Here is a 14,444-nt window from a genome sequence, read left to right as displayed (position 1 = left end):
TTCATCCACTTATCCCTGGCAACATCGACAAACAGAAAGACCAACAGAAAAGTAAAAAGGGCACATTCATCATCGCTACCGGCTCACCAGTTTGGATTAATATTTTCCTTTAGAGGACAACAACATCCCACTGATGTAGAAAATACTGGACTATGCTTTTGGACCTGTCTGTTACCAAAAAGGTCTTTGTTTGCCAAAGATAGGAGAGCGTTTACATTTGTGGGAATGACGTGAGGAGTGCATAATGGTCCTTGTCACTACTATGGGCTTTAAGGACTTAAAGTTCCTTTAACCCTTATGTGACTAACCAGACCTGTCCACTGCAACCTCACCAACAACTTCTATTGCAGCTTGCTCTGCATGCTGTGCATTGACAGTCAATATACCTGTTTCTGTAGGCGCAGGTTCTCCTCCTCCTCGGCTTTGGCTCTCTCCTGAGCCTCCTTCTCGTCCTGCAGGCGCTGGGCTTCGTCCCTCCTCCTCTGCTCCTCGGCCATGGCCCGTGCCTCCTCCTCCCTAAGTCGCCTCTCCTCTGCCTCCCTAGCTATTCGCTCCTCTTTCAGGATCCTAAAGAGTTTGGGCATGAGAGTAAGAGTGAGTATTTACCAAAAAAAATCCTGTGCCAAACACTTTGAATGAGGTAAACAATGTAAAAGGCAAATTATTCTATTGAACAGACATTTCCTCTTTATTTTACACCATCTCTGCTGAGTTGACATTGACGCACAAGCAACAGTAAACCAATTGGAAACAATTGTAAGTCTTAGTGCCAACAAGAGATCGCATCAATTCCCAAGCTGTAAATAGCGACTTGCTGTGGTTACGATCAGCCAACAGGCTATCAAATTCGTAATGCGTCCACACATCACAAGCAGCGTTGAGTGAGGTCTTATTAAGACATGAATGTGCTGTGATAGTGCATGGAGCCTTCCTGTTTAGTATTACTAATGCCTTTTTCATTCACTACATGGCAAATGGATAAATGCTCGAGGTGAGATTTGTTTTGCAGCATATTCTAAACCAATAAATCATCACTTTAAAAATAAATTGTTCTATACTCAGCATTGGTTCAAATGTTATAAGTCTGTGGGTGACATTGTAAATCAACTTCTGTACTATTCTTGAGATAGCTGACTGGGGGAAAAAAAAGAAGTAATGAGTAATTAAAAGACCAAACCCATAAGTGTGAATACAGCTGGGGAATAACTGTCATTCAGCAAAGACACAGGCGAGTTTAAGAATATTTTTTGCTCATGCAGTGTGAAAAAAACTTAACAGATCTATGACTATGCAAGGTCAACACTGTGTCGACCATCTGCGTTTGGAGGCGTGTTAAAACCCTCTGACCTCTCCTTCTCCTCCTGTTCGCGGCGCTCCTGCTCGTCCCTCTCCCTCTGCTCTCGGGCCTGTCGCCGGTTCTCTGCCAGGATGCGAGCTGCCTCCTCTGGGTTGTTGGTGCCTGCCATGGGCTTGGCTGATGGAGAAGGTGTCGGCGATGATGCAGGAACAGAAGGAGCTGAATGGACTGGCTCAGGTGAGGGGGAGGCTGCAGTGGTTGATGGGGTCGAGGGACGGGGTGAGGCGGAGGCGGAGGCTACTGTGATGGCAGGAACCACGGCGGAACCTAAGACAGGGAAAATGTTACAGAAGGGACAATAACACACATATCTTGTGCTGTGTAACTCACCAGAGATCGTTGATGCGATTACTTATGCTTCCCTACAAATAATGACTCTCAAAGTGGTGCAGATCGATCGTTATTAATAACACATTCAACTGCAGCCTTCTCTCTGCACTGTGGAACATTCTGTCCCGAGCAACTGCAAATTGTAAACAACCATAGCTTCAGCCTAAGAACTTGGTAATTGCATAATTAAGGCTGATTAGTGAAGCCTCTTAGTGCTGTGTGTTTGAGAAGACACTGTGGAGCTGTGTGTGGCTCACTCAGTACATCCCCTTTGTTTTCATGGGTAATTAAGCCTCATGATAATCGCTGACATGGAGGGAAGCTACCCAAAATCCAGATATACTGTATGATAAAATGAATAGGACAGTTGATCACTGTGGAGATGACAAACAGTGGTTTTCATCAGCAACAATAGGTCAGGCAATGTCAACTGATCAATTGCCATAAAAAAAAAAATCTAAGCAACATTATCACTGCTGCTAGGGAAAGAGTGTTGAGGGCTGGTGTCTCTCTGCAATTTTTATTTTTTATTGTTTCACTTTACTAAATACCTGAACCATCATAAAGCACTACTCCCTGAGAAGGACATTTTCTTTAGACCTGGGTTAGTACCCGAGTACGAGTTTTTCAATCCAGTTCTGACAGGAATCATCCTCATCCAAACGTTTTCTTGTACTCACTCTTTCTCTGTTCGGGAGTTGCGGGCCTGCGAGGCTCCTTCACTCTTTCGAGGGGGACGGGGGAGGAGGTGCGGTGGTCTATCCTGGCAGGGGTCCTGGCTCTTTTTGGTCGTCCTTTAGGGGTTGACGGGCTTCCACGTGTGGATGGAGGCTTGGGGGAGGCAGCAGGGCTGGGGGAGGCAGTTCTGCCCTTAGGCGTAGCTGGGGATGACGGCCGTTGTCTTGATAAAGGACTGGGACTGTAACATGGGAAAATACAGAGGTAAAATATAAGACAGATGGGAAATTTAGCAACAATTATTTTTGGACACATTGATGTTTTAGACTTGGGCTGAAATGTTTGTTTACAACCCAGACACATGTCCCGAAGAAACCGGACTTTAGCAGACAACGCACTCAAACATTGCATCATCACCCTTAAAGTGCTTTAACGGTCAGCATCCCAGCCATACACAGGCCATTATGCTGAAGAAGACATTTTATTTCCTCTTGCCCTCTGGCACCGGCGGCACTGACAGCTTTGCCACGCTCTTTGTTGCCTTTTTGATGAATCAAAGGAACTTTTTTTCTCCTATTCCATCCCATCTGTGATGGATGTCATTTACTTCAGTGGCCTGGGGACACGAGGGGAAATGGCCGCTCGTCTCGGGATCTTTCATGTCTGGGGTCAAACAGTGCATGAATTATGCAGACATTACCATGCAGACATAAACATGGTCTCTTTGTAACCCAGCTGTTGACCACAAACAAGCTGTGGGTCAGGGGGATGTATGGTTAGCCTTCTTTACAATACGGTTTTAGTGACCTATATAATCTGTATAAACGTTAAAGTAGCAGATTGTTATATGTCAGATTTTTCAAAAGGTTTTTTCAGGAAATTGTATATTTTTTGAAGTGGAGATCGTAGCTTTAAATGATGTACCTTACTGGATATGGTGCACTTTTCAGATAGAGCTTTCACGAGATTTAAAACTATGATAATGTTCAACCTAGACCTCTATGAACAATTATTTCCATGATGGATTAATCAGCCCATTATTTTCACAATTAGTAATAATATGAGAAAATGCTATTATGATTTCCCAGAATCCAAGTTAGAATTTTGGACTGCTGTTTGTACAAACAATACAGAGGTTTGAAGATTGCGAGATAATCTGACAAAACGTAAAAGGGCAGCAAATCCGCATTTTTTGAAAAAAAACAATGCTTTTTATAAATACCTGTGAAATTCTCTTTTGTTATTGTAATAGCCTTTGCTATTAGGAGCTGGCTTATTTGTTTTACACTAAAAGATTAACTGCTGTATAAACCAACATAAGCGATAAATTAATTAGTTCTATAATGAAGGCCTAAAAATATAATTCCCCAAAAGGTTCTTCTTAGTATTGAATAGAGTGGGAAATTGAGAGCAACATTATACCAACTGAGAGGGCGATGACTGCAGCTCATGTCAGCTCATTTAAAATGACTGAGTGGTTATTGTTGCCATCCAAAAGGGAAAAAAGGTGATTGTCTAGCAGCAGTGGTAATAGACCATAGGCTTTCTTGAATGTGTAAACAGACAATTTATTATCATAATTAGAGATCTGGTCGATGAAAACAGTAACCAGGTTAGCGGTAAATATGACACGCATAAGGAAAAAGATAACGGCTAACTATGAGTAAAATCTAAATTAAGTGACAGATTTAAAACTGAACTGAAAGTACAAATAAACGTTTATAAAATGTTTTACCTTGGATCAGGTCGGTGTCTCATACTGGGTAGAGACTGTCTCTTCTTAAGCACCTTCTCTTTACTGAGGGCACTCTTCTCCTTCTCATTCTCCCGTTCCTTGTCTTTCTTTTCTTTCTTGTTTTTATCCATCTGTATGACAAAAAGATAAAAATGGGTTAACACATTTAAATATTTTTATGTGCCATTTAAAAAATAACATTCAATTATGATTGAAACAAAAATTAAGACAAGATACACTATAGGTTGTTTATACATGAAGTACAGGAAAAGAGTCTGGTAATTTTTTTACTCGGGTACATATTGAGAGAGTCTAGCGTTGTTGTGACTCTCGGAAGACTGTGACTTACACTTGACTGTCAGATAGGAGAACCACACGGCAAAAAGCTAACTGGGCAGACTTACGGGTGTGGAGCTCCGTCTGTGTTGGCGCTGGGTGATGTCGGGTGTGCTGGACGTCACTCTCCAGCGGTCGGAGCAGCGGTGGTGGGGCTGGTGGGCGCACAAGGTGAGGGGACTGGCTGAGGCCGAGCGGGGGCAGAGAGGAGAGTCTGTGGAGAAAAGCGACGTGCAATTAAAGCTCGCCGACAGTCATACAGCAGCATCTCATGTATTTATTGTAAGAAAGATCTTCTTTTTTTTTTTTTTTTTACAACTTACGACCATCTTTGCCATTGGTGAGGACACTGGCAGCACTGCGGCTCCTAGCGAGGAAAGACAGCGTTGGCGTCATCAGCCGGTCGACTATACTGCTCTCCCATGGACTCAGTGCAAGGGTACGGGCTGCAGGTTGGAAAAACAGATTGATTAAAAAGCTATGTCTTCAATTGATGTCCTCCGTTGAACCAGACCTTTGCTGAGTGCATCACCCCCAAACAGCGGTCAAACCTGAAGTACTAGAGGAACTGAAGCCCAGTTGAAAGTGAGTTCTCCGTCATTACCCAGACACAGCGATAGAATACAGTACAATTTGCCACCAAAGGGAAATGAAAAGAAACAGTTATTTATGATTCTTGTAGCAGTATGTCTACAAGAACCATAAAGACCCGATGAAATACACAGAACCCCAATAAGACACCTCAGTGCCACCCAAAGAGATTATAAGAGAAACAAAATCAGCTCAGTAAGTGTGTCTACTATAACCTTGGGCTGTGGTGGTACCACCCAAGAGAAATGCTTGTCTAGACAGTGAGTCAGTTATTTATAACCGCAGCCTTGAGCATACAAGCAGAGCCGAAGAAGAATGGAGACTCATCAGTATTTATTGGGGGGTGAAACGTCCTTCTCTGGCTTTAAGGTGCAGGGCGACGAAGACGTTGCAGTGAATGTTCACAGACATGGTGTGTGTTGTAGTGTTCAGGTAGAGAGGAGAGCGACAAGAGCAATAGAGTGGCTACCCATCTATTTTTTTTCCAGCAGCACAGAGGAACAGTACCTGCTCCGGGGAGTTTTTTTTTTAGAATACATTATCTCCTGAAAAATGCTGACTCACTCACTAACTTTACTTTATTTCAAGCCCTGAAGTTTCTCCTCTTTTGCAGGAGTACACTGTGACCTATAAAGAAGAGCTGCTCACACCCAGAAAGCTTGATTGAAAGACACAAAGATAATTCAAAGAAATACTTTAGAAATCACACCCACCTCCAGATCATCAATCAATAAAGCATTCAAGGCAATATAAAAGACATCCCATATCCAGTATGCTGAAAATGACCACAAAAGGATCTTTGACTGTGCAAACACATGAAATGACCATCACCACACAATGAACCAACAAAAGGAGAGTAAAACGGACAGCACAACAAAATGTGAACACGGCACATAACCCATATCAAAATATGAGCATGCAGAACAAAAACCTGACCCAAATTCTGGAGAGTTAACAAAAAAGAAGTCAAAGAGTTTTTTGGAAGACAGAAATGGGTCAGCTGCCAACCATCAAGCAAAAGAGTGGGACTGAAATCATGAAGGGGAAGAGCACAATGATGAACGGGTTCGGAGGTGTTGGCGTGGCAAAGTGATGGACACAGTTAAACGGGAGGAGGTGGAGGGGGGGGGGGCATTCCAGATGTTGCCTTACTTCTGCCGGGGGAGTTCCAGAGTGTAGCAGAGGACTTGGACAGTCGCTTGTTTATAACAGAGTCCACGTGTTTGGGAAGGTTGACCGTTGACACAGAGCATCTGCCTAAGAAGCCAAGAGAGCGCCACACAGATGTTCACACAGGTCACATGGTTGAGAGTCAAGAGGGGGAACTTCATGGCGTCATGTGTTACGCTCGAATGCTGCCTCTACAAACATGCACCCACGCACCGTAAAGGCAACGGCACAGTACCGTACTTGTAATGTGAGCAACCGGCATTAAAGCAAATGCCTGTGTGCTGGCCGTGTATATAATAACTTCCACTGCTTTAGAGTAAATACACACACACACACACACACACACACACACACACACACACACACACACACACACACACACACACACACACACACACACACACACACACACACACACACACACACACACCATATGTTCACTTCAGCAAGCCTTTAGGTGTGTCGTCAGGCATCTATGGCACGAAACATGGTAGGAATTATATATACTTTCCGAAATTCTCCAAACGTGATAGTTTTTAAAGGGTCACTTCACCCAAATTACAAAAACGCCTATATTCTGTTTTACCACCTGGGGTTTATTTTGATAATAAATTATAGTCGTTTATTTACTTTTAATAACTAATGAAAACAAGATAATTGTTTGGTGCTTACAGCATTGGAAAATAAAATGTTCATCAGCAACATTGTGTCCCTGTTACTGGGTATAATCCACACACTGTTCACACACAAATTAACACACTGTAAACCGTTTCCATTGGCACTATTTCTTTTCTACAGAAGTTGGTTCAGTGAAAACTATTGGCAGTGAGGTAATCCAGGAAAACAGGGACAACATTTCAGAAAGAAATAAGTTGCTAGTGAATATTTTAAATGGCATTGCTAATGCTGTGATCACACCAAACCAAGTTTAAAGTAAAAAAAAAAAAAAGTTTTATTGAATCAGTTTTAAATGTTCTGCATTGTAGTTTGGCATGGGAACTTGACTTTGGACAACCAAAACAGACTGAGGCCTCATCAAAGTGGCTCGTAAGATTTCAGGGAGGAGTCAAGTCCAGCTTCCAGTCGTGTATAAAAAGCAGGTACTTAGGAAGGTCACTTCCCTTCAGGATCACCCCCTTTGGACAGAGTTTGAACTTTTACCATCAGGTCATGGTTTTAAAGCGCCTATTATGAGAACCAAGAGATGTAATATTTCCTTTGTCCCTGCTGCCATTCACATGTTAAACTGCAGATAGTAGCCTATTAATCTTGTCAGTATCTAGCTCATTTGCACAGACTACTTAAATTGTTTATTTGAGTGGTTCCTCGTTTGGAACCACTCAGTAAACTACGTCCTGTTGTTGCTTTCCATCAGTGTTCAGGGTTTTGTGCGTCTTTATGTATCCTTGCGGCAAACTGTCCATTAGAGAACATTTAACCCCATTAAGGAAAAAGAGAAAACAACTTTGCTTTTTTGTGATTTAAGTGAAATGAGTAGACTTCTTCTCAACTCCCATGAGATTAACATTCCTACTTCACAACAACACCGATTCCAAAAGTCACGTCAACCCCACTAAAAAGGAACCTTTTATATTCACCTTATAAAAGCTACCAACAAACAGTGAACAAGCAAATATACCTCAAGATAACCATAACAACCAAACATGTGATGGAAAGAGGCTGCTGAGAAACATCTGCCCATTTCATGGCTCATGAAGTGAACTGGCAAAAAGAACTGAATCCTTGAGACCATCCATGAGGAATACTTGCATCTATCCCAAGTATACATCCCTTTAATACAACATAATCAAATGAACACTCTGCTCTTTCCCCAAATGACATCATGTTAACATAATTCTCCTCTAATGGACTGTAGGAGGTTAATAGCACTGAAACTCAATAGCCAGCAATGACAAATAAAAACCTCAACAGACAGAATCCATAGCCCGTAAAAAGCACATATCCAGCAGGATGACTTCCATCAAATGCCTCATATTTGCGATACGAGTCGGTAATTCGTCCGTGATTAAAGGTGAGTTCCTCAGTTATTATTTCATGAGGATGTGTATCCAGATTGGATCAGCGTACTCACCTTCTTTCTGGCTGGAGTTCTGGCTGAGTGCACCAGCCCAGGACCACCTTTGCTGGCGGATTTCTGCCCACGTTTTCTTGGTTGACCTGTGGATGGCTGCCTCATAGCGTTCCTGACAAGGACACAGGAACAGATATCAGTTATTTGAATGTCTATACAGCATCAAAAGCAATACACGGGCCTGCTTGGCATTGCTGAAAAAGCCTGGATTCAAGCACCCAGCCTTGCTTAGGTGTCCTTGAGCAAAATCCTAAATCCCCTCATCTGTAGCTGACCCTGATCAGCTGGTCAATCTAGTGATGGAAGGCATAAACATTTCACCTCTGGGTATCAGTGCAATATGAGAGAAAAGGAAGTATGTGTCACTGTTGTCACTAATACAACACCATCACATATTGAATGGATTACTTTTCTTGTCAAAACATACTTTATTCTTCTCCAGTTTCTGTTTCTGTCTCTCCTCCAGGGTGGCTCGCCGTTTCTCCGCCTTGATCCGCTGCTCCTCGAGCTTCCTGCGGCGCTCCTCCAGCTGCTGCTCCCTCAACTGCCGCGCCTTCTCCTCCTTCTCCAGCCACTGGCTCTTTTTAGCAGCTAAGATGGGGCACAAAACACGGTCAAGAGAGTAAGAATTTACCAAAAGAGCAGCGGCCAAAGGAGTCCTCTCTCTCTCTCTCTCTCTCTCAGTTGGTATGGCACACATTCTCTTTCAAGTGTCTGTTTCAGTTTGGACTTGAAAGAGAAGTGTGATATCTGTTGAAAGCATCTTTTGATAGGTTGGGTGTTTTTATGAACAAAGTAGTTTGCCTCTCTGATGTATTACTTCTCATCTACCAGCTGTTTTTGAAAAAAAAAAAAAATATGTCCCTCCACCTCAATCCCACTTTGTGTTTGGGAAAATAAACCTAATTACTTGACTTTTCCACAGAATACAGCATAAAGCGTAGTTAGACGGATACAGTACTTCTGAAGTGACACTTTTATACCACACTAATCGCATCAAGCCCCCTCGTCAACTTCAATAAAAACCACAGACTTTGATATGGAAATCGTCTCGTTGTCCCCGAGCCATTCAAAGAGGCCGTAAAGAAGCCTTGCGCAGCTGCCTCTCTGTGTAAACAACTCACCATATTTCTTTAAACTACAAAGCAAAACCTCCGTGAAGAATCAGCCTCTGCGAGGAGGCGAGGCGTAGTTCTCTTAAGCACTTGATGCAACAAAGGCAACTGGTTGTGGATTCAAGATTATGGTGACGGATCATGGCAGAAATGCTGGAGGCTAGAGGGGTTAAAATTTATTGGGAGGCACACAGTTCGCCTTTTTATACCAAGGCACTGCTTGCCAGCACGTTGCAGCAAAGAAAATATCTGCTGCAGTGCGACTCTCAGCTCATCGCAGCACAAAGGCCGCAGTTTAGGAGAAGCTGCATCTTAACCTTCCAGTGCTGTGGATCTTTACACGTGGTAGTGCAAGTAAAGAGTAGTGGGAACTGCTTCATAATTCACTCGTTGTGCTGTGATGAGAACAGAGGGCGGGGGAACCTTGTGTGCAGATGTAATGTTAAAGGCTCGCAGAGAAAGATCACCATTGTCAACGTACCTAACATTTTCCTCCCACCTCACAGGGGAAACTTTGACTTTGAAGGCTGCACCCACTCACACCCACTCACAGTAAATCAAGTGTGTGACAGCGTGTGACACTCGCTGATTAAATATTTGAATTTGACTCATTCAACAGAAGTGTTTGGTAATGGTTTTCCAGACTATAGGTGCTGGTTGCAGGAAGGAAAATGAGCTGGAAATTGGCTGGGGGCTTGGGTGCTTAAGAGGGTTAATCTGAATGATTTCAGCTCACGATTTAAACTATTTTCCATTGCTTTTCACTACCATTCATCATCAGTCATTTATTCATCTATAGCAATGCGTTAAGTGATTAACAGATGTCCAATTCTGAAATCTAACACAGACATTGCTTTACGTTCCTCAACTCTCTCCTCAAAGTGATCAGTGCTGACATGTAGCATCGAGACCTACTACAGTAAGACCATGAAATAATCATAAGAGTGCTGCTCTAACTACATAAAGTATTTATACTAATCCACCAAAGACGGACAAGGCAGGAGAGTAGCTTCTGTGCAGTCACAGCCAATTCGCCGATACAAATCCCTCAAAGCTTCACTTAAACGTCACAAAGAACGGATAAGATACGAGCGAGGATGTCCTATTGTGGCCCATTTAATGCTAACCTAGCAATACTACTGGTGGTGGTTGACGATGAGCCTTTCTGGCCAGGATCCCTCTCAAGTAGATATTGTAAACACAAGCTTTGGATCTAATCTTATACCCAGGTCTGACTGCGATTATTAGATCAGACCCGTACCATCTGGCATGCCCTTGTGATCGCCCAATTAGACCGATCCACGCTATGAAGCGTGTCAAAGTCATCTTACTGCTGTCGAACACAGTTGGATTTGACTGCATGGCATTACTGAAAGTAGTTTAAAGATGTCAGTGTCATGTGAGGATATACGTCGTGATAATTAATTGTCTAGATGTGATATATATATAGTGTTTACTAAAACATTAATATAACGTTGAGAAAACCTAATGAAATCGAGGTAAGCAAAGGTCCGCATATTTACACTCTATTTTACCAATTTCTCTCTAACACTAAAGTTATAATGAACTCAGACTGTATGATTCTACTCTATCACTAAATAAATATCTGTGCAAAAAAATACATCACCATTCAGCTCTGTATCTAGGCAGGTAATTTACATGTTTTCCAATTTCTGAACATTTTGTACTGCGTGATTTTGAATTTGGCAATATAAAGTTGTTTAGATGTGAATTTGTAACCAAGATAAATCTGGCTGCAAGTGTCTCTAAAACCTCCAATTTCTTCAGTAAAGATGGTAATCAGTAGGTTTGTGGCATGTGGTTCAAACATGTTATCTTTAAATCCAAAATCCAGAGAGTTCTGTGGTGTCTGCAGATGGAACACGTGGATGAACAAAGTTCAAACAAAGGGCACGCTACCTACTCTTATATGTGAACTGAGATTACGCCCTATTGCTTCACAACCAATAATAACATTTGTTTATGGTTAATTGATCAGACTATGCCTACATGATTTTTGTGAAAGATGATCTTCAGAGAGAGAAAAGGTTGCAATTAGTTGAAATTTCTATGACAAAGAAAAAAAAACTAAACAACCATGATTTTAAAGCAAGAACACCATGGGGATTAAAAGAACGAAACCGCTCTAGAGCTGGACAATATGACCAAAACACAATATTGTAACTCTTTTTATTTACTGTCTTTACCTCGATAATGATAAAACTGACAATACAATTTCTTGGCCTCCTCAATATGTGTTTTTTAGGGATTGTTCTTCAAGAGCTTCAAGAGCAAGGTGCTTCAATGACTCCTAATGTCTGTATATTGGTACGTTTTCAGTTGATTGCCCAGCTCTAGTTAAAACTACTGAACTTCATTAAATTGAAACATCCAAACATGACAGAATGATCTAAATGAGTCACCATCACCACCACCACCACCACCACATACACATAGGTGAGTGGCTTACCTTGTAACAAGCTGAGCTCTTCTGCAGGGAGGGAGGAGTGAGAGAGAAGACAGAGGCAACTGTCAGTCATGCAAAGCAGTGCACAACCAGCGCGTAGCCAGGTGAAAAAGTGACAGCCGTGTGTTCAATAGAAGATAAGGACTTGGGCAAAGAGATGCGATACACATCTCTTACACAAAAAAAAAAAAAAGTATAGCCGTGTCAATGGTTATATTGTGTGATATTGCCCGTGTTGATCACATTACATGAATTCAAGTTGGGATAACATGTAGAAGGTTTCTGTGCTGTGATGACTCGGCGCGATTGCAAACAGATTTCAAATAACATGAAGTCATAAGAGATACTCTTCACACTGTAAAAAGCTGTAAACTTGCCTATAATAATTGTATTTATTGACAGATATGGATACTATTTGTGTTAAAGTGAGGAATATATTTAATACAGTTTGTATCAACATACATTTTAGTGGAGTGTGAGCTTAAGCGCTAATGTGTCAAACAAACATCACACATGCATTTAGAAAATAAAAGCTTGCTCGTCTTTGGTAAAATGGTGGCTTGGCTTTTGCTGATTTGAATCACTTTTGTTGTCAGATATCAGACAGAATTGTCTGATAAGCAGTCAATTGAGTGGAGCAGGCGGATTCAAAGGTCCGGACCCACTTTAATACAGAAGCCCAAACTACCCTTTTATCCTCTCTGTGCTGCATGTGCATGCCATCTGCAGCCTGGAGCCAACTTTGTTTTACACTTGCCGCTGTGTTGCTAACACAGCGGCAAGTGTAAAACAACAACCTCTTTCACCCCAACACTAGGGGGAGCTCTCCTCCTATGTAATGGACTTGTCCTCCCACCCCTCTATTCAACTTACCAAGATATTTGGCCTTTTCCTCTCTCCGCTCCTTGGCAAGCTTTTGCCTCTCCTCTGCTTTCACGATGTCTGGGATGAGGATGGAGAAGGAGAAAAAGAGGGAGAGAATGTGTAAATATAAGTCTAATCCCCCCCCCCCCCATCAGATCTCGGTCACACAGCATATATAAAAACAAAAAAAAGTTAATTCATCTTTGCTTTATGTTTCCTTGCAGGTCAAAACAAACAGTATTAATTGATCTGAAACCCAAGATTCAAAATACACATATACTTATTCATACAGATTAGAAAGCTCTTACTAAGAACTAAAAGCTGGTTAGAAGATCACCTTAACTGAAATCATTCCTTGAGGACAGATGATTTATTATTTAGTCTATTTCCACAATGCTACATATCCACTATAAGGTGAAAAGAGCCTATTATATGTCTTAATAATTAATATTCACTAAGTCTAAAATAGTATTTTGTTAACAAAGCACTTAAGTTACCGGTAACATCTTAAGTTCAAAGTTCTGTAAATGTGCTATTATCTGTACAATAATGTGTTTTGTGACATTGAACAGTTGACTTTCCAACCTCCCATAACCCAAAACTGAGCTGAGGCAACACCCATTACATTACATTACGGTCATTTAGCAGACGCTTTTATCCAAAGCGACTTACAATTCAGTATCTATCTACCGTAGACGCAGCTACGGGAGACATTTTGAGGTTAAGTGTCTTGCTCAAGGACACATTGACATGAGACTAGCTGGAGCCGGAGATCGAACCACCGACCCTCTGATTGAAAGGCGGCCCTGCTCTCCACTTAGCCACAGTCACCCCGATAAACATAAATATATTAGGTAAATGTTTTCTTCACTGCTGTAAAAAAAAAATCAGCACGACGGAAGCTTTACATTGAAATGTCACAGCTAGGAAACGAATGCCACGAGACAATGACAGGAAACCGTCATCGTCAGCAAAGGGCTGAAGCCGATCAAGAAATGTTTGGAGAAAAAAACCTTCATGGAAGCCAATCTGCTCCAAATACAAACTGAGGCAAGCGGCAGGCTCACTAAATCACCGATGCCATGTGGGTGTATGTTTGACTATGATATGTTATGACTACAGGGAGCCACTTACATATATCTCTTCTCTCTGTGACATCTCTGATGTTTGCTCACACATAACATTCCTTCCAAATACCCCAGTGGAAGCGCTCAGTGAGAAAAAAAAAAAAAGACGAAGGAAACGGCAATGCAAGCAAACACTGAACTGTGCCGTTTCAACAATTCTAACTGCATCCTCTCATGACAGCTGCTTCTACTTCCTGGGGAAAATATTGTCATTTTGAATTTCCAAAAGGCCCATTTTGCCTTTGTATGTCCTCCAAAGAATACCTTAATAAAAATATGTTACTACTAGAGCTGAAACAATTATTCAATAAGTCTATTCATTTATTTTGATCATCAATAAATCGTTTAAGTATTTTTTTTCAAGCATTAAGGGCACAAATTCACTGGTTACCTTAGAAAATGTGAATAATTGCTATAAACTGAATTTATTCAGTGGGTTGACAAAAAACAATACATGTGATGGGACATTCTAAAGACCTAGTTCATCGATTACTCGAGAAAACAATGTGTAGATTAATGAATAATAGAGTAAGATATATCGTCATATTGCTCAGGCACTTGAAACCCAATGGACAACACAAA

At 41.6% G+C, this 14,444-nt stretch overlaps 1 protein-coding gene across 5 annotated transcripts in view; it reads right to left on the bottom strand.

Annotated features, from left to right (window-relative positions):
• map7d1a (MAP7 domain containing 1a) overlaps positions 1–14,444 on the bottom strand; it is a 37,839-nt gene that overhangs the window by 8,209 nt on the left and 15,186 nt on the right. For 2 of the 5 annotated variants that reach the window (XM_068735630.1, XM_068735631.1), the window contains exons 3-13: positions 12,745–12,813; positions 11,875–11,895; positions 8,717–8,880; positions 8,290–8,401; positions 6,180–6,284; positions 4,760–4,882; positions 4,505–4,650; positions 4,101–4,231; positions 2,368–2,606; positions 1,348–1,624; positions 387–567 (exon numbers count right to left, since the gene is read on the bottom strand). In XM_068735630.1, the coding sequence (XP_068591731.1) occupies positions 387–567; positions 1,348–1,624; positions 2,368–2,606; positions 4,101–4,231; positions 4,505–4,650; positions 4,760–4,882; positions 6,180–6,284; positions 8,290–8,401; positions 8,717–8,880; positions 11,875–11,895; positions 12,745–12,813 (1,568 nt within the window). The remainder of the gene's footprint in view (positions 1–386; positions 568–1,347; positions 1,625–2,367; positions 2,607–4,100; positions 4,232–4,504; positions 4,651–4,759; positions 4,883–6,179; positions 6,285–8,289; positions 8,402–8,716; positions 8,881–11,874; positions 11,896–12,744; positions 12,814–14,444) is intronic. The other 3 variants (XM_068735633.1, XM_068735632.1, XM_068735634.1) reach the window with 3 other exon arrangements.

This window comes from Cebidichthys violaceus, unplaced genomic scaffold (assembly GCF_023349555.1).
Source record: "Cebidichthys violaceus isolate CVI_PGR_0920_01 unplaced genomic scaffold, fCebVio1.0.p SCAF_7, whole genome shotgun sequence".
Classification (NCBI taxonomy): Eukaryota; Metazoa; Chordata; class Actinopteri; order Perciformes; family Stichaeidae; genus Cebidichthys; species Cebidichthys violaceus.
The sequence above is the reverse complement of the archived record's forward strand: the minus strand, read 5'-3'. Positions and strand labels throughout refer to the sequence as shown.